The following is a 20,641-nucleotide window of genomic DNA, read 5'->3' as shown; positions in this document are numbered from 1 at the left end:
CCTCATAGTCCACACTCATAAGCAGGCAGCATTCAGATGACTGCGTTGTCAAAACTATCGTTATCCACTTTCATTGACATTAAAATGTTGTTAAAGATTTAATAACATTAACTTCAGGAGGATATCAACATTAAGCTCACATTATCATCTTCTTGCCCACGGCTAAATTCTGAATGTATGAAATGAGGATGATTTTCAACCAGTTCTGTTACTGACAGTATTTTTCTCAGCCACGCAATTCTCAGACTGATTGTGGTTCAACTGGAACTGTGTACAAAAGGAAAAAAAAACACTCAATCATCACTTTATAAATGAAACCAATCCCAGCAGGTGTTCATATGCAGAGGCAGTCTTCATGTATAGCACAACTGTACCTGAAGAGACAACCGTGGCAGCTGTCACAATTCCCCTGATTCGCTACGCTTTGGCACACTGCTCCAAAGTGTTATAGAAAAAAAGTAAAGAAAAAAAGAAAAAGTCTCAGCTTTATGGAGGCATGGAGGCTTTTACTTTAGAGACAACTTCTATTAAATGAGGCACAGAGATTAAGATTCCCTGTTCACAGTGAGACTTCATAGGAAATAAGTTAAAGAGAAAGGAAAATGCCATATTTTTAATGTTTCAACAGTAATTCTACTGATGATGTTCTCTGCAGTGGAGCACATACTAAAATGACAAGTTAGTTTTTGCTTTACTCTGCTGGTTTAAAAAAAAATACAATCAACCTCAAAACTTGATACAGCAACAAACACAGGAAAGACACTGCTGAACTGAACTGCATGCAATTAACAACTAGACCACTTTGCAGTAAACTCTTTGGTTGTTTAAGATTTCTAGAACGGAGTTCTGTGAACAGAGGAGACAAATGTTGAATCTTTTGAGGGAAAAAAAATGCAAAACACTGTGTTTGAAGTAGTAAGGCACTGCGCACACAATAAAACCTCATCCTAAATGTAAAGCCTAGTGGAGTTTTGTAGTTAAGTCCAGCATCCTGACCTATAAAGCAGGTCAGCGCATGTACATGTAGCCCCTGAGAGCACTAAGCTCAGGATTCAGAATGTTTTAAACACTCAATTTCAGGTGATTTTTTTTCTCATTCTAGGGTCTGTATGATGTCACAGAGATGGGATAATCATCCAGTCATCTCATGCACACAACTGTGGCTCTAAGCACTGCAGCTCCTCCCACCTACTGCTGTCTTCCCATTTTGCTGCTACATTTGAACTTATATCTTTTCATTTGAATTAAAAAAAAAAAAATTTTCTTGCAACAACGCATAAAGTATATTACTAAATTCACTAAAAACAGCACATCACCAAACAAAGCTACAGCCTCTCACTGACAACCTGGGATCATCTTCAATTATCTCTACATTTCATCATTCATAGTAGTCCTCAGTGCACATGACACATCATAACTCAAATGACCTTAGATGGGCTTAGTGCAAACGACTAACAACTGTTCATTCCAGCTGAAACCACTGGCTTTAATAAGTGGCCAAACCAGCTGCACATAGTCTTTAACTAATGACTCAAAACAGGTGGGATACAACAAAGGATCCCACTGTGCTGTAATTGCTCACAAATACCTGGAGCCCCCCCCCACACACACACACACACACACACACACTTCACTCTGACTTGTATGTCTGGACTAACCCCTGTAAGAGCCACATCCATGTGTGCATCCATGTAGAGCGCCACAGTGTGGGTATGGGTATGATGGTTATGTTTTGTGCTGGCAAACAACAGTAATATTTTACCATGCATGCACGCTCACACCCTGTAGTTATGTCTGCAAGTATTATGAAAGGTTACATGAATAATAAACATATACGTGTATATGAAACTCCTTTTTGCCTCTGTTATACATTTTGGCAAATAAAGTTGTTCTAAAGTAACTGTCTGGCACATAAAAAGACAAAATGTTTGAAAGTTCATATGAACTTGAGGTGCTGGCAGTGTTTTGTTTTGAAATACCTTTGGGCAGCCCTTTTGTTTCCCTGCTTCCAGCCTTTGTGCAAAGCTAAAAAATCTCTCTCACAGTTCCAGCTTCACATTTTAAGAAGAGATATGAAAACAGAAGATTAGTTTTCTTGTATAACTGCCAAAAAGTAGAAGCATATTATTCTAAATGCTAAAATATTCATTTAAAGTGGTTCTAAATGATAAATCCAAAACCTTAACAGCATTAGGCTGCCATATCTTAAAAGGAGTTCAATGAAACAATTGCAAACCTACACAATGTAGGATAATATATAATATACTGTAAATAGTCCGGCACATCATGCACATTGTATATAGTGTTATTATTATTAGTAGTATTAAGGTTAATATTGTTTGTTGATTTTATATATATTCTTTTCTTAATAGTGTGAATTATTATATCTTTATTTATATTTATAATAACTGCGGCTGCTGTTACACCCAAATTTCCCCTCTGTGGGACAATAAAGGCTGTTTCTTCTTCTTCTTCTCACTCCTATGGTGCAACCACAAAAAAAAAAAAGGCTGGTGTGTTTCAATCAAGGCAAAGGGAGCAGACATTAGTAGACATTAAAATGACCTAAATATTCTGTACACACAAAGGCGGAACACACTTTTGCGTGGAGACTTGTGAAATGTTAAGCTCTTCCAGATTTTGACTGCACTTCTTGCCAAGTGGAGGAAGCAGCTGCTGCTGGCATAGAAAACAATACAGACACTGTAACTACCTTGTTTAGCGTTAAATGACAAAACTATGTGTCATAGTTCTCGCAGCCTGTGTGTGTCCATTTGGAGATTAAACAAACACATCAGCGTCTGTTCTCTTTTGTCTTTGAGTCATCCTGTGTGCGTGCAAGCAGGGACAAGTTGAGATTCAGTAATATGTCTGATGATAGTCTTTCTCAGATGTCCACGCATCACAAAAGCCTCTAACATCACAGGAAGTCAGTCACCGGGTGACGAGCCGTGCTACACGGCAAAGTGACTATCCATTCATACTGAATGATGAGTATTAAGATTGGAAACAAAAAAGCTACTCCCATTTTCTTTTTCATCTTTTGTTTACAGCTGTTGGCACCCTTATCGACAGGGTCCATTTCACTCGTGAGTAATATCATGTCCAGATGGTCTAAATGTGCAGCTGTAACAAAGAAGCCTGTATTAAACAAGTTACGGAAATACTTAAGCAGTAGCAGGAAAAAGACTGTGCATATAAAGCATTCAAAAAGCCCAAAATATTAAAAATAATAAACTAATTATGGTTACCTTGATGGGATGATAGTAAATGAGTTAATCCATACTGAGGTAAACTATGAATCGACTGATGAACCACCTCCATCCCTCGTTCGAACTCCTGCGGTATCTCCGGCAAACCGGGGAGGGGGGGAATAAAGAGGCTCCTGAATGGGTTACAAAGTCCTGGCTGTTTGGGTTAACATGAAGATGGGAGTTTCTGACTGGAGGAGCTGCTCTGCCAGTTTTTGGCCTGGCTCAGAATGAGTGAGTGAGCACAGCTGAGATGGTGTGAAAGAGAAAGGGGAGGGAGGGAGGGAGGGAGGGAGGGAAGGGAGATTTGAAAAGGGGGGTTGTGAGTGTGAGCACACACACACACACACACACACTTCTCCAAAGCACTGTAATGGGAACAATAGGTAGAGCTCTCTGAAGGCTTAGGTGTAAAAGAGGCCAGGGCTTGACAGAGGGCATGACCCCCATAAGCAAACATGGAATCTCCCATTTCCAACGCAATGCTTCGTTAACATTAAGACTATAATGAGGTAATCATATTGACTTTTTGAATGTGTGATCAAACATTAATATGACAATATAAACATTTATAATGTACACATTCTACGTATGAGACTTAAACTTTTGCTTTTCTACTCCTCTTCTACAGCAGCAGATGCAATGAATTTATTAAGACTGAGAGTTCTTGTTTAAACTAATGGAGTTGCAATAAAAATGATATTAAAAGAATGCTTTTCTTTTAAGCTAAATGTATTTGCAAATTGACGCATCTTAAGCAAAAGTGGCAAAAATCATTGTTGCATAAATCTTGACAGATGTGAGGATCTACTGCTTTTCTCTGATCATTTAGATTAGCAACTCAAAAGGATCACATTAGGAGATTGGGTTGAGCATTTTTTTAAATTTCTTTATTTTATATTTATCTTATTTGAAAGCATAATCAGCAATTAAAATGATTCTAAACTTTCATTATAATGAATTTGTATCTCATTTGCTATATTTTAGACAATTTAAACATTTTAAATGATAAAAGAATAAAAATATCTAATACCGCTCCTTCATAACATTTCAATAACAGCTCAGCTATATTCTCATTACAAGTTTGTCATGCTGCTGGTGATACAGCGCCTCCCTCTGCAGCTATATCTTCCCATGTATCTGCAATGGGTGTCCTGTTTCACTCCACCCCCGACGGCTAATTCTCACCCTGGTGTCATGGTGGTCTTTGCCTGTCAATAGATGTAGTCTGAAGACAGACAACACAACATTAACCTGAATCCCCAAAGACCTTCTCTAGCAGAGAACACAGACTCCATAGATGCTTCTACAGATATCCATTACCACCTGATGCCAAATGAGTAACAAAGTGAATAGAAGCGGGAGGTCAAAGGGGACAAGGATTGTTTGGCTCTACTGTCTCTCTACAGGCGCCGGTAGGAAAATGGATAATTGTGGCAACAAAAAATGGAGACTAACAGCCACATCTTTAAAGTCTCTGTATTATTTGGTGGTGAAAGGCTAACATGATACCTTGTCTACTCGAACCCACAAGTTTTATGCATCGTCTGAGTCATGGGAGGGACACCATCATACTACACATTCACTCTGTCCTCGCGTGATATGAAAAGGAATGGAGGTGCACTGGTCAAATGCAGCTGTTGAGTAGAATAAGTGATTGGAGTTTTAATGAGCCGTCATGAGCACAAGCAGGGAAGCAATGGGTCAGTCCGTTCAGGGAGGTCACAGGACTGTCAAAGAGCCAAGTGTCTCTGTTCTGATTTCATGCCAACTAAATAAAGAGCTATGTCTGTGTGTTCTGCCAAGGGTGCTGTAAATATACCATTATGTAAGGGGAATCAATTTCAACTTCTGAAGGAAGGAAACACGGCTCACACAGGCCTCAAAGCCCAGAGCTTGTAACATAAGTTGGCATGATAATCATAAAGACTAGACATTAATACAGAGGTGCAGTAAAAGGGAGTTGTGCAGTCAGATGCCACATTCAAACAACCATAACTGCATCTTTTTTTTTGTTTATATTATATTAAAAGAATGTATTAATATTCTTCAAGAAAAAAAACCCAGCTTACTTACAACTTACTTACAACTTAAATTAGCTAGTTTCAAATTCCCAAAAGTTGGTATCCATGTCTTCCTGCAATGAAAACTGTTGGCTGCCTTCAGGGTGGGGAAATTTGAATCAAACAACCTAAAATAAACAATGTTTTGCTTTGAAAAACAGCCGCAGGGGTGTAAAGTATATGCGATTTGTAGCGAATGTGCTAATATATGTGAAAAGACCAGAAGAATCCTTTAATGTGGAACTTAGTTTTAAGAGAGGACCACAGCCAGAAAGGACAATAGTAAATATTACCACAAATGACATTTATGTAAGCTCTCAGCCATCGTTAAGAAACCACAATCATTCTGTTCAACCTATTTACTGCCGTGGTAGTATGCAGCCCACTTAACTCTAAACATCTTTAAACTATTCATGATAACAATTTGAGGTTTGTTAAAATACCAAAATCCTTACGAGTGAACCTTTTCGAGCACTGACAGCTTTAGTGGCTACTAGCTGAGGGATTAATATCTCATTTAAATGTTAGGAGTGCTGAGTTTTGGTGAGGGCTGGCAGCTGTTGTCACTTGAACACTTGCACGCAATGCTGGGAGGCTAAAACATTACATTAGTGATACAAGAATAATGATACTGGAGGAGGCTTCTGGAAAGGTGCGGCACATGCAGATCCAAAAGAAGGGGGAAAAAGAACCCTCAAATGGCCTCAGAGAACAACTCTCTGAAGTCAGCCTTCCCTCAGATATAATGCGCTTTTAGTCTGGTATCATCATCACACTGTCTGAGAATTTGTTTTGTGTATAACCAGACATGCTTTGAACAGTTAAGCTCACTGTTGGGCCGCAAAGTATTTGTTGCGATTATGTACACACACACGTATAACAGATTTGACAAATGTGTCATCCACCCCTTGCTGGGAGACTGTAAATCTGTATGGACTCCTGGCCAAGAATTCACTGATGTGAACTCTGCACTACCAAAATGTTTGTCTGACATCTAAAATGGTTTTGATTTACACGCCGGATACTCTCAGCGCTAATACTCACGCAAACACAATGTAACATAGGATTCAACCCATCAAAGTACTTTTTTGTGATAAAGCAAAGAAAGAAAAAACATGCATGATATGTCATCAGCCTCGATTACCCTCTTTGTTAACAAATGTTTAACATAATACAGTTTGCTTCTTGATGGCTAAGATACATTATACAATTACAATATCGTTGATGGATACATTGGGAGACAAACTTCCTGGCGCTTGAAGATTGCAGTGAGCTTTCCTTTATCCTCACTAGAGAAGAGAACAAGGGGTGGACTTGACAAAGTACCTGTTGCCCCACTCAGTAATACCTTCTAATATCAGCTTTCAGCACTGATGAGGGCCTTGGGGTAGATGCACACCTGCACTCCCTGCAGTCAAAATAAGTAGTTTGAGTCAGCCTGGCCTTTGGGAAGCCCTTTGAACCTTTCAGACAGGGCTATAGACGTGACTTCTGGTATATTTTGACTAATGGAGGCAGGTCAGCTGGTTGAATCTATTTTAATGAGAACATATGGATTTAAAAACAAAATAAAACAAAACAAAACATTTAGTTTAGGCATACAGGCTTTTTAAAATCTGTTCCTAGATCAGCCATGTGAGTAATGAAAATCCCAAAAGCTGACTACCAAAACAAAAAAAAAAGTATTTCCTTGAATTTCATGCACCTTGTAAAATTAACTCACTTTTGTCATTTTAGGATTTTAATTAGCTAGATTGCTGCAGGAGATTGAGGAGCCTGCCAGGGGAACATTATTTTGATAGAAAGAGATAAATCTGACTGACAACCATCAATTATCCTCCACATGAGCGTCCCACCGTTGGATTTTCTACTCAGTGACTAATAGTGTAAAACAAGAAACATGAACATGGATAACAATTAGGGAATGTGTTTCCAAGGTGAAAGCATCTGTATAATATATCTTGCATAATAATCTATGTAATAGGGTTGAGTGACTGGCTATCTGCTCAAAAGGTTCACTTTTTTTGATGAGATTTTGACAGCTTTTTTTTGTTAAAATATTCCCATTTTTTCAGAACTCTATGATTGCATTTGCTGAAAATACCCTGTAGAGAGCCCCAGGCCCCTTGCCCATCCAGCACAAAGACCTCTGCAAATATACCAGCAATCACCAAACAGTGGAGTGACAACAGGCATGCACTATAAAACCCTCTGATATGAAAAATATCTAGACTTTCTGGACAGCCATCGGTTAGCGTTTGCTTCGGTAAGACAATGCTGATCACTGCAGCATTGCTGTGTATAGTCCAAATCCACAAACTCTATTTTTTCTCTGACAAATTTGGCTAAAGCACATTCTGCATTGTCTGCTAGTTCGGGATGCAGTGCAGTAGTGGTGATTAAATAAAAACACTGGAAAGACAAAGAAATGCAGATGATGATGATGATTCAGTGTTGCTTTGCTGAACTTCTGTTGATTTTCCACTAGTTACGATGAATCCCTGCGAAGACTCATAAGGTGAGAGGTTATGACTGCTGGGATAGGTTGCAAATATGTTGCAGAGCTAACACTGAGATGCCCAACCATTCACACTCTCAGCCAATTTAGAATCACCAATGAACCTAAACTGACAGGGTAAAAGACAGCATGGTCGCTGAACTGTGGAAAGAAGCCAGAGTACCTGAAAAGAACCCACACAGACATGGGGAGAATATGCAAAATCCACAAATAAAGTCCCCAAGCTGGATTTGAACCAGGACCTTCTTGCTCTGACGTGACAGTGCTAACTGTCCAACTGTCTACACACCCGAACCACTGCACCACCACGGTGCCCAAGATAGTGAATCCTTTACTTTTTATTCTGCAGATTTTTTTTTGGTTGGTCAGAAAATCATTACTAATCACCTTCAAATTCTTTGTTTTGCCCAGAACATAAAGACATTAAAGGAATTCAGCAAATATTTTCAAGTTTTTCTTAAATAGTTAAACTTCTAGTTGATTGTTAGGCAATCAAACTTGGTAATTCAACACAAGACTCAGCTATGAGGTTTCACCAATCACTGATGTGAAGCACACAATATGAGGGAATCAAAAATAGATTGTTCAGTTGGTTTGTATACGAAAATGTTTAAGTTATTCTTCACATACTTTGATTATGCATAAATGCAACACCTGCTGACATGATCGGCAATTAATTTTGATTACAGTTAATTGTAATTGCTCTCTAATTGTTGCCTATGCAGAAATGTTATCTTGTCAGTTTCCTTGGCTGGTTGATCATTACTTGCTGCCCCGAACAGTCAAGTAATGACAGAGATGTGGTGACTTCATACATCAGAATTTTCACACGCTTTATTCAAAACTGACAGCTAAAGTCAGCAGAGTCAGTTGAAGTTTGGCTTTGGAGACCTTACTTTGATTAAAATACACTTTACACTTTCACAGAATGTTTTAATTCATTGTTCCCACCTTTCATCTTCTCACCACCATCATTCAACTTTTCTCAAAATCTATAATACAGCATTTCTTTTGTCTAGTTACTCTCCCATTTGTTGCCTCTGATTTTCACATGAGAGCGTCTTAACTGGGATGGATTTACAGGCAGGCTGGGAGCTGTGAATCCAGGACTCTGTTCTGTTATCTGCCCCAAGCAGCCAAGCAAAGTGAAATTTGACCCAGCTAGGAGAATGCTCTCTACCAAGCATGATTTTTCTTCCTCTGGCAAGATTTCTTTTAAAGCTACATATATACATTTACTTTACTCATTCTATGTTCACTGGAAAAGGAAAAAAGTGGGGTTTTGCCATCACAATCATTCCAATTTATCCTCTGGAAAATGAAATATACTTTATGGACAAAACTATTGGGCAACACCTCTTGATGTTTGAACTCAGGTATTTTCAGTCTCATTGCCATGGGTGTATAAAATCAAGCACCTAGCCATACAGTGTGCCTTTACAAACATTTGTGAAAGAATGGGTCCTTCTAAAGAACTCAGTGAATTTGAGCATGCACTGTAATAGGAACAAGTCATCCATCCATCTATCTTCTTCTGCTTATCCAATTCAGGGTTCACGGCGAGGTGATGGAACCTATCCCAGCTGCCATAGGGCGAGAGGCAGGGTACACTGGACAGGTCGCCACTCTGTCGCAACTAGTCAGCTTGTTAAATTTCTTCCCTGCTACATATTCCACGATTAACTGTGGACGTGATATTATTGTGAAATTACAGAGTGGGGTCACTGAGTGCTGATGTGTAAATGTCACTCACTTAATAACTGCAGTCTTCCAAACCTCCTCTGGGATTAACACCAGCAGCTTCATGGCGCATCACCACAATGGGTAGGCTCCACATGTTTAATTTGGCAGAGTTTTACATCAGATACCCGGCCTGACGCAACCCCCGGGGGGGGGGGGGGGGGGGGGGGGGGGTGTCTCTGCCTGGAGGCAAAGCAGCAAACTTTTGCTTAATAAGCAAATGTTAACCACTACACTATGGAGCCACCCTACATCATGAGGCTAACTGATGCAAATTTGTGCTGGGCAATGCACAAAGAGGCAAAATTGCACAATTGTAACATCGGCACACAGACTACCTACGGTACCTGCGGTGCTAGAAAAACCCCCCAAAACAAAACAGGTTCTATTGTGAACGATACTGAACAGTATTGCATCCCTACCTCCTCGTACCATTAGCTATCAGGATGAATATTCACAGGTTTCCATCAGGCTCAAAGAGACTAAATGTCATCACCATCTTGTATGAAATATTACTGCCTGTGTTTCTGTATATGTTTTTAATTATTTTGGCAGAAATAGCTACAGTAATAGTCAAAGCAGAAATTATGCCAATGGAAGGAAAATGAATGAATGAATTTTCTTCTTCTTAAATCATTCACAGCTGTAAAAAATTGTAAACCATAAACTGTAACTTGTAAAACACCCATCTGCTCACATGCTGCGCACACACACACACACATTATATATATATATATATATATATATATATATATATATATATATATATATATATATATATATATATATATATATATATATCCTGAAGACATCTTTCACTTTGAATTAAAATTAAAAACAGTGCTGAATCCAAAAAGTATCTCATAATGATACTGTCCAAATTAGATACAGGTGTATTAGTTTAATTAGAGGTATGCAAAAAGACACACCTGGGTTGTAGTTAAGATCCATGGGATGCAGATGAAGATGCGCCCCCGTCTCAGGTGAAGGCTGAGGTAGCAAAAGCCACGCTCTTCCTGCTTACTGTTGACCCCCAAGTGCCACTTCTTCATCTGTTCTTGTACTGTACCACAAGTAGAGTCTATCACCCTATTTTTCTGCTAAAACACAGTCCACTGCACTTCATATTCTCCCCCTCCTTTCTTTGCTTCTCCTCCACTTCATATAAGTCTTCTACAACTTCATTTTGTTAAGTCAAACGCAGGTCAATGTGACATCGATCAGCGGCAGTTAGGCGAGGTCAGGCTGAGGCTAGTATGTCTGCATGCCTCTCAGGAAGCCTTTTGCTCAATATACAGTACACTTCTGTCAAAGAAGCTGAAAGAGCAGAGGAAGCATATTTCTGAGACACACACGAAAGAACTGCAGGACAGAGAGTGGTGAGTGAAACGGCGAGCTGAAGGCAAGATGGTGTGTCTGCTGTTCTCTGAAGGAAGTGAGAGGGGTGGGGTGGGAGCTAGTGGTGGAGGGAGGTGGGTTGCATCATAAATCAGACAGCCCTCCCCGGAGTGGGGACCTGTAAATCTGGTGAACGAAGAATGGGCACTCAGCCGAATGATTCATCCACAGCGCTCTATAAATACTGCTGTACAGGGTCGGCAAGGCTGCTGCTACCGGTGGCCAAGAAACCTAGAGACACTGGGGTTTCTCCCTCTGGAAGGAAGGTCTTTAATAACCTCCTTATCTTTTTCCAGTCTAACCCAGATATATAGGTGAACTCCACATTACTTGCTTCTTTTAAGTGGCAGAGAAGCTGGCCAAAAAAGGTATTTAAGACCAACACTACCTGTTGGAGTCAACAAATAGGAAAAAGAAAATGGAAAAAAAAAAAAAAACAGGCATGTGGGGAGAGATCTAAATATTTACCCAGAGAAAAATTAGTTTACATACCACTGGTCTGAACATTCAAATCAACTGACCCCGTCAGACAAACACAGTGCAACAGTCCAGCGGAAACTTACTCCAGTGGAGGCCCAAATGTGTACTCGCTGAAACCTGGCCTATCAGATACATGTGGGGGCAGGGGTTGTGGACAGACATTAGAGTTGGAGGCTGATAGGGGAGACTGGTATGCAACTTTCACCCCCGCCAAAAAAAAAAAAAAGGCTGCTATGTAAGCATCTGTGCTTCCTGTCCTGCTCTTCTCTATGGCCTTAGACTGTTTTCAGCATTTACTCGAGGGGATCCAACAGCCGTAGACTCTCACAAACAGGGATAGTGATGTATGGACACAAGAAGGAAGGAGGTCTGGATTTCTGGAGCCTAAATGAAAGTGAGGAGGATATTTCAAACATCTACTACATACACAAGACATGCAGTGTATTGTCTGGATAGGCTGGCTTCCTTTCTCCTGCTTTTTCTCATGTTTGTCTGATCGAGATGCAACATTACACTTATGGTGTCTTCACGCTAAGCAGTGTATGTACCAGTTACAGTTCTTCACAGATCGAATGCCAAATAGTTTGCCGGCACAAGCTCTTGATTTATCATCTTTTCACTGAATGACAGTTTTGTTGGGAGCTAATGGAGGACGCATCATTAAGCGAAACGCCTCTTTTGTACAGTATAAAAATGTAGCAGGCAACATTTCATGTCCACTCATTCAGTATGTTATCCTCTAGGGCTGTTTTTCCAAATGCCTTTTCCCATTTACCAGCTGATCAATCATGGCTTCATGAAAAATGGCCCCAGTCAACCTAGTGTATGGTTTGAGCCATTATGTGGGCTCTCATGGGTTTTGTTTCCACCACTAAAATACACAAACTGCACAATGTGTTGTTATAGAGAACCATAAGTGGGCTGCAACCACTAGTCAGACTACTGTTGACTTGCTACTAATATATAAAACCAAAACCAATATTTATGTATAACCATTTTTTGTTAACTGTCAAACCATCAAATCTAATGAGCAATGTTTTGCTTTACCTTCCTGTTGACATTAAAATCCCTCCTAACAATAATTTAGTTTAACTTGAACTAAATAATTTTGTCATGTCCTTTAAATATCACTCTGATATCAAGTTTCAATCCCCAGACAGTTAGCATACTCCCACTTAGCAGAGACTGGAAAGAATGTGGATAGCAGACCCTTTCAAATCCTTTTTGGCCATGGAACCCTTAATCCTCGCACAAACTCATCAATGAAAGATGACCAATATGAAGAAGTGTGGCAATATATTAGGTTGCTGCTTCTACAGTGAGAGAAATTTAAAGTTGGCTGTTGTTGGCTGGCCAGTCACAGAGGCCTAGAGACCAGTTGGTGAACCCCTGGCAACCACTGAAAGATAGGGGATGATTAGTATTCTCTAACCAGTTGCGAGTGGTTCTTTGAGGCTGCTGTAAAATTGATTGCTAAAGCCCTAGTCACGCAAGCTGAGAGACTGATCAGTAAACCCCTGGCAATCACCAGTTGCCAGGGAAAAAATGTGTATTTACCAGCCAGTTGCAGGAGGTTGCTAGCAGTCGAAACTGAAACTGTCCATAGAGAGGCATATGGTGTGCACCAAAAACCTTCTTGCGATTGCTTTGGTTGCTGCCAGATTGCTGCAGTATCTTTGAATGGAAGATGCTGAATTCTCTGCAAATACTGTCCAACTACTTGCTGAACAGTAGTGAAACTATGAAGAATGTGATGCAAACCAAAGATTTTGCCTTTTGAAATTTGTTGGCTGCAGCGGTGAGGCACAGCTTCTCAAACACACTCCATTTCTGGTTTGCATTGCACTTTTATAACTCCCACTAGTGCTCAGCCAGTAGTTAGCGCGTGTTTGCAGACAAGTTGGCATCTTCCATCCAAGCTACAAGAGACTGTGGCAATATACTATGCTGGGTTTCCATTAGTATCTACTCAGCGCGGGTTGACTTGACTCAGCACGACTTGTTTCCATTGCAATTGAGTACCACCTTGATGTGGGTGGAGTCAATATAGCAGCGTGGGCAGTAGTCTCTTGATGTAATTTGTATGCGGCTCAAAACACAACACAACTATGGATGATATAAAGGCAAGCTAACATAGCTAACGCCAGTTTAATATCATCACCATGCATAAGTCCAATATGTTAATGGATATAGGTTATCATTATTAAGTACCTATACCGGCGAGCATGTCATAATTGACTCAGTGTACTTCAAAAGTGCCGCCGTTCATGTACTTCCAGCAACAATTACCTTAATAACCCTATGTTGGTTGTGAAGTGCAGTTTCTCAGCTTTCAGAAACCGTTTGAGTTTTTTCCAGTAGGGCAAATGTTGCAGAATTACGGTAATTCAAATTTCCTTCAATCAACCGCCTGTTCACGGCTATTAGGGGCAGGTAACAAGTGCTTCAGCAGCAATTGCCTGGCAGTATAGAGTTATAATATATATGCTGTGTGCATGTTTCAGATGGCTCCCTTGTTGCAAAACTACCGCTGCAAACTGTCAGTCTGGGCATTCAGCCGGTGCTTTGCATGCCTCCATTTTCTTGCTGTTGGGTTTTAAAAATGGCACGGTTGCTTCTGATGAAGGAGTTGCTCATGACTCCGCTAGTGACGACACTCCCTGGCCAGTCAGTGGCATGCTGTTCTTTTGCGTCACATTTTTGGATCGCCTTGGATCGCTTGGAACCCTAGCTAAGTGAGTACTAAAAAAGTACCTGGTACTAATGGAAACACTTTCAAACCGCGCGAGTCGAGTTGAGATGCGATGAGTAGATACTAATGGAAACGCGGCTCTAGTGACCAAAGCAATTACAAGGTTTTCAGTGCAGCACTCTCTTTATGACCAATTTCACCTAGTGACAACCAGCAACCTCCAGCACCCACCTACCAACTGGTTGGGGAATACACATTTTCCCTAGCGACTGGAGGTTGCCAGGGGTCACAGACCGGCCTTTGTTGACTAAGGCCTTAGAAATTTAGGATAGCCATCTCACTTTGTGGCTGCTGCCATGACCTTCCTGTCTCCTAAGAGGAATGCAGCATAAAATGACTGCTTATCAATGTACACTGCTGCTTCCAAACCACAAAAAAAACAACCCCCCCCCAAAAAAAACAAAACAGAATGAAACCAAACAATAGATGGAGATAAAATATTCAAAATGAAAATTTGGGATTCCACAGAGAAGAAAATAAAGTTAAGTTGTGGCAGCAAAGCCTTGTTTGTATAAAATTTCCTCAAGCTGTTACCAAGATCACTCCAAAGAGGAAGCAGCATGGAAATAAACAATAGTGTACCAATTAGTAGGACAGGATCATCACAGAGACTAAGTACATTACATTTTATGCTGCAACCACATTTGTTAGATCCACATGGTGTGGCTTGCAATAATTTTATATGACTGCTGAAATGTCAGTTTGTAGCTTATGATCATTTACTACCATACTTAAAAAGAACTTCTTTCCAACATATGCACAACAGAATTTAAGCCTTTTTTTTCAAATTTAAAATGGAAAAAAAAGTACCTGAAATGAACAAATCTGTGAGAGTGAGATGTACAGGGGTTGGACAATGAAACTGAAACACCTGTCATTTTAGTGTGGGAGGTTTCATGGCTAAATTGGACCAGCCTGGTGACCAATCTTCATTAATTGCACATTGCGCCAGTAAGAGCAGAGTGTGAAGGTTCAATTAGCAGGGTAAGAGCACAGTTTTGCTCAAAATATTGCAATGCACACAACATTATGGGTGACATACCAGAGTTCAAAAGAGGACAAATTGTTGGTGCACGTCTTGCTGGCGCATCTGTGACCAAGACAGCAAGTCTTTGTGATGTATCAAGAGCCACGGTATCCAGGGTAATGTCAGCATACCATCAAGAAGGACGAACCATATCCAACAGACACATCTACATCTAACTGTGGACGCAAGAGGAAGCTGTCTGAAAGGGATGTTCGGGTGCTAACCCGGATTGTATCCAAAAAACATAAAACCACGGCTGCCCAAATCACGGCAGAATTAAATGTGCACCTCAACTCTCCTGTTTCCACCAAAACTGTCCATCGGGAGCTCCACAGGGTCAATATACATGGCCGGGCTGCTATAGCCAAACCTTTGGTCACTCGTGCCAATGCCAAACGTTGGTTTCAATGGTGCAAGGAGCGCAAATCTTGGGCTGTGGACAATGTGAAACATGTATTGTTCTCTGATGAGTCCACCTTTACTGTTTTCCCCACATCCGGGAGAGTTACGGTGTGGAGAAGCCCCAAAGAAGCGTACCACCCAGACTGTTGCATGCCCAGAGTGAAGCATGGGGGTGGATCAGTGATGGTTTGCGCTGCCATATCATGGCATTCCCTTGGCCCAATACTTGTGCTAGATGGGCGCGTCACTGCCAAGGACTACCGAACCATTCTGGAGGACCATGTGCATCCAGTGGTTCAAACATTGTATCCTGAAGGCGGTGCCGTGTATCAGGATGACAATGCACCAATACACACAGCAAGACTGGTGAAAGATTGATTTGATGAACATGAAAGTGAAGTTGAACATCTCCCATGGCCTGCACAGTCACCAGATCTAAATATTATTGAGCCACTTTGGAGTGTTTTGGAGGAGCAAGTCAGGAAACGTTTTCCTCCACCAGCATCACGTCGTGACCTGGTCACTATCCTGCAAGAAGAATGGCTTAAAATCCCTCTGACCACTGTGCAGGACTTGTATATGTCATTCCCAAGACGAACTGACGCTGTACGGGCCGAAAAAGGAGGCCCTACACCATACTAATAAATTATTGTGGTCTAAAACCAGGTGTTTCAGTTTCATTGTCCAACCCCTGTATGTGTGTGTGTCATTATACAGTTTCTCAGTTCTTTGAATTATAGTTGACGGGCAGATGTGGCCTGCCATGTGGAGGAGGATGAGTCATGCATTTCAGCCATTTCAGCTGGTAGTTTGAGTTCTTTTCAAAATGTGCAGCTTCTTGCTTTTTACAGTCCATTGAGACTCAAAGAAGCAGCTCTCTGTCATTTTTGTGAAACTGCTGCAAAGCTTCATCATTTACTTTTTTGGCAGGTGTATTCCTCCTGCATACTTTTGTGGGGGGAAAAATGGAATTATTCACATGATCTGGATGTATGTTGCCAGATGCAAATTCGGCTCTGCTTAGGATTTTAGGTTTGTTTGCTAGCATGAGAAGACAGGTCCCACAGTAGTGTTCTGTCACTGCTCTGGATAAATACATCTAGATTATGTCCCACTTAAGATGTCATTGCACAGCAGATCTGGTATTGTTAAAATGACAATATATTGCACAAGCTTCAGAGTCCACATTAATCAGTTCAGTGATGAAGGTGCAAATTCCACACATCCTTGTCAAAGAGACCAGTTGCTCTCTTTAACAAGCCAAATTCTAAGCACAGGAGCACTCGTTTCATTATATGTATGATTAAACAGTTTGGTCTCCAGCTCTGACAGCCCAAACTCCTGTGAGTGTGAGACCCCTTGGGGAACTTGGTCGGTGACCTTTTTCTAATCCACAAAGCCAGTTGGAGTCGAGAGCAATTCCTGCTACCCTTACAGCTATTTATCAGGGAGTAAAATATTATACTTCTGCTTTGAGAGCCAGCAAGACTTTCTACTCTTCAAATCGATTTGCCAGTCAGCCAGAGTTTCTTTTCCAGCACCTTGTCAGAAGCTTTCAGGGGAAGGGAGCTGTAATCGGTTTGAACAAACCCTTCAGACCTCAAAATGCCCTGCTTCCACCAGTGGAGGTGATCCTAAAAACGACTGACAGTGGAGAGTCTTTAAAATCGCAGCATGCCAACATTATCCAAACATTTTTTCTCATTGATAGTAATGAGTTTTCTAACTATTTCAGCAAACTCTACAAAGGACATTTTCAGAGACTCTGCAAACTTTTGATCTGAATACACGATTTGTCCTCTGGATTTCATTTACTGCTTCTTATGCTATGCTCTGCTTCTAATGCCATGTTCCCCATCACCATACGCATTTCTCTATAATGCCACAGATGCTTCTGTCAATTTCCAGAATTCAATGAGGACAACAACCTAATCTTATGGTTTAAAAACTAGGCAGCCTTGCTGGTTTGCAAATAACTTCCTGGGTAAGGGTAACAAAAAGGATACAGAGCGCATCCTAATTTATACTAACAGCCCCCTTTGTCACTGGCAGCAGAGCTTCCAGCCAGGCCCACTATCTGTAGCCTTTGATTAGCCATTTCCACAGCTGGAAGACCAGTGATAACAGATTTTGGTTGTCACCCACCTCTGGTTAAAGATGAATAATTTGCTCAAATGTGTAATTATTCTACTGACCACCAGCATAGACAGCCATAACAACTTTACTGTCCTCTAACTGCAAAATTTAAGGCGATGATTGCAGGCTGGCTTAGGTATGCCTCAGGTGGGCCTTGAGCTAAATGCTAATATCAGCATGCTAACATGCCAAACAATACTAAAGCTATTATTTTGAGAATAATTATTTGTATAACCATTTTATTATATATTTGAAATAATAAAATATCAGTGAGAATTTGACAAGGACGCTTGTACTGACAAACCCACAGCAGTGCCCTGTAACAGCACTGTTTAGTTAATGACTTTCAGTTAGCACTGTTTAGTTGTCCAGCCTGCAGTCTCACTGGTTCACTCTGTGTTCTCATAACATTGGTTTTTGCCAGAACAGACAGCTGTTTCAGGTTAAAGCACTCAAACAGCTGGTGAACACAGGGTAGAATTTAGATGCTAAATAAGTCTTAAGTAGATTTGGGGGGGTGCGGTGGTGGTGGGAGGTTATATTTACCTTATATTTATCATGTGGGCAGATACACAACCCAAAATTAATGGTACTGTGGCTGTATCACTTCTTTAAATATAAACAGGCAAGCATAAACTGTAATTTATGGGATTGTTAGGCCTACAGACCTATGTCAATGCTGTCACAACTTGTTTCTGCTGCCCTCAAGTGGTCAAAAAGAGGTGGTGTACAACCTGTACACGCTGGACAGCTTGCCGGTCTATCACAAGGGTAAAATGTATTATTTAAGGTTAAATTGCCATATAGTGATGGCTCAAAAAATAATGATTTTGGTTTTAAGAGTATCATCAGCAAAACTAGTGCTGCATACAGAACTGAGGTTAATCTGTGCAGCATGTGGTTTAAGTACAGCTGAGGGTGATGGTAATATCATTATACCACATACTTATAACTGTCTAGACAGCCGTTACATTTTTTTAATGAGATGATTGTGCTAAACGAAAAGTTAAAATGCCATCAAGCTTTAGTTAAATCCTTCAGAGTGGAAAATACATTATGTACCAATTTCAGCAGCTTTTTATAGTTTACTTTGTACATTTCATAGCGATCATTCCAGCTTGTGTTGGGATATTTTAGATGAGACCAAAGTGATAAAGTGATCAAATAGACAGCCATTGCCATACCCATATAAGTCATTATCCCAGTGTTAATACTATGTATTTAGCCTGTTAGTTCAATAAGTGTCATATCTGATGCTTCATCTTTTCAGAGTCTGTGCCTCAGCACTCAGTTCTAAACACCGTCTAAAACACAAACATGCTCCCTGAGGTCCTTCCTGGAGAAAATGTCACTAATGAGGCAGTGTATGGGTTTTTGCTGGGGGATGTTTCATTAGAGGAGGAAAATTTTCAGTTATTGAATTGTGGATTTGGAACATTAAGGAGCATGTAATTGATACTGTACCATGAGTAGGTCAATATAAAAAGCTTATGGGAAAAGGATGCCACTGTGTCTACTAAAAAAAGTCACTTTTCTCATAAAAATGTGGCCATTACTTTTTAACAATATTAAATCCAGTAGTCTGCAGCTCAGACATTCTCACTTTAAGTTGGCCTTCCTTCTCTTTGTGATCGTGAGCAGCGGGGGGTCATAGATTCAAGATGTAAGCAGAGCAACAACAGCAAGAGATGTGACCCATAGAAGCCCCACACATAACATGTGAACAGTAGCAGATTGTGAGGCCACAGGACGCTGTGGTAGATACCAGGTTACTGACTTCATACACACACACACACACACACACACACACATACACACACACACTGGGAAAATATGGATGTGCACAGGCATATCTAGATACATGCACACAAACACACCCACACGCTGATAAACAAATGCAGAGCAAGAGGAAGGGAGGGAGAGGAATGAGTTCAGTTTATGACCTTTTTCAAAATGTCATCGAAAAAATTCTTAAGAGAAAAAGTACACTGAAAACATCCCACAGGCTCTGACAAGACGGACTAATGGGGGATGTACAATGGAGGTTAGTTGACACTTTCATATGCAAAATTCAAACCTTTAGTTCTACAGGCTCCATCATTTTACCACCACAATATCCAGAAAATTAATTTCACTCCTCATGCACGCATCAATAGTGTTCTTATATCCCCCCTGGATGATTGGAGCATTGGAAACTGTGTGGGCACTATAGGTCTGACTGATAATTAAAATCAGCATATCAGAACATGGAGTATGAAACACAGGAAGTCTGCTTGCGTCTGTCCTGTGTGTTTAAGTTGATCAAACGTGTGTGGATTAACTCATATTCAGAGAAGTGGGTGTAAGAGGAGGTGTTGGGTGGGGAAATTACTTGATTTTCACAAGCTTTTTAATTTAGCAGGGAGCTCCAACACTGGGTTGTGTGCTGCTTTGTAGCTGGTTCCGCTATACATCAGTGAAGACACTTATTGGATAAAGATACAGACCAAATCTGCAAGGTCTGCAACTAAGCTAAAAGCCAGAAGTCCTACAAACATTGCATCAGTTGCGTTTTACTTAAATGAACCTGTGTTTTCCCAGCCTGAGCCTCAAGGTAAGAGTCACCCCTTTTAACACCCCCCCCCCCCCAAAAAAAATAAATAAATAAATAAATACTGGGATAGCATAGGTTTAAGGTACCGGTTTGACAGAGGATTAGAATATTACCACCAAGGTAAAATATTATCTTGGTGTTTTTCTTTTGCATTGCAAATTAATGCAAAGGAATAATGAGGAAATCTGCGGTCAGAACATTTGCTTCTCTTTGGATCATAGCTTGAAATAGAAGTGCAGATAGAAGTTGTGAGCATATTACAGGGTTAAAATAGCATCTGG

General features: G+C 40.5%; 1 protein-coding gene across 3 annotated transcripts in view; it reads right to left on the bottom strand.

The window, feature by feature from the left end:
- arhgap24 (Rho GTPase activating protein 24) overlaps window positions 1-20,641 on the bottom strand; it is a 75,289-nt gene that overhangs the window by 19,325 nt on the left and 35,323 nt on the right. Inside the window, exon 1 of one of the 3 annotated variants that reach the window (XM_030742477.1) lies at window positions 10,502-10,932. The exons of 1 other annotated variant lie outside the window; for it this stretch is intronic. In XM_030742477.1, the coding sequence (XP_030598337.1) occupies window positions 10,502-10,523 (22 nt within the window). In that variant the 5' untranslated portion in view covers window positions 10,524-10,932. Of the gene's footprint in view, window positions 1-3,251; window positions 3,466-10,501; window positions 10,933-20,641 lie in introns of those variants that run through there. One more of the 3 variants, XM_030742476.1, reaches the window with a different exon arrangement.

The sequence above is a fragment of the Archocentrus centrarchus genome, chromosome 12 (genome assembly GCF_007364275.1).
Source record: "Archocentrus centrarchus isolate MPI-CPG fArcCen1 chromosome 12, fArcCen1, whole genome shotgun sequence".
Taxonomy (NCBI): Eukaryota; Metazoa; Chordata; class Actinopteri; order Cichliformes; family Cichlidae; genus Archocentrus; species Archocentrus centrarchus.
The sequence above is the reverse complement of the archived record's forward strand: the minus strand, read 5'-3'. Positions and strand labels throughout refer to the sequence as shown.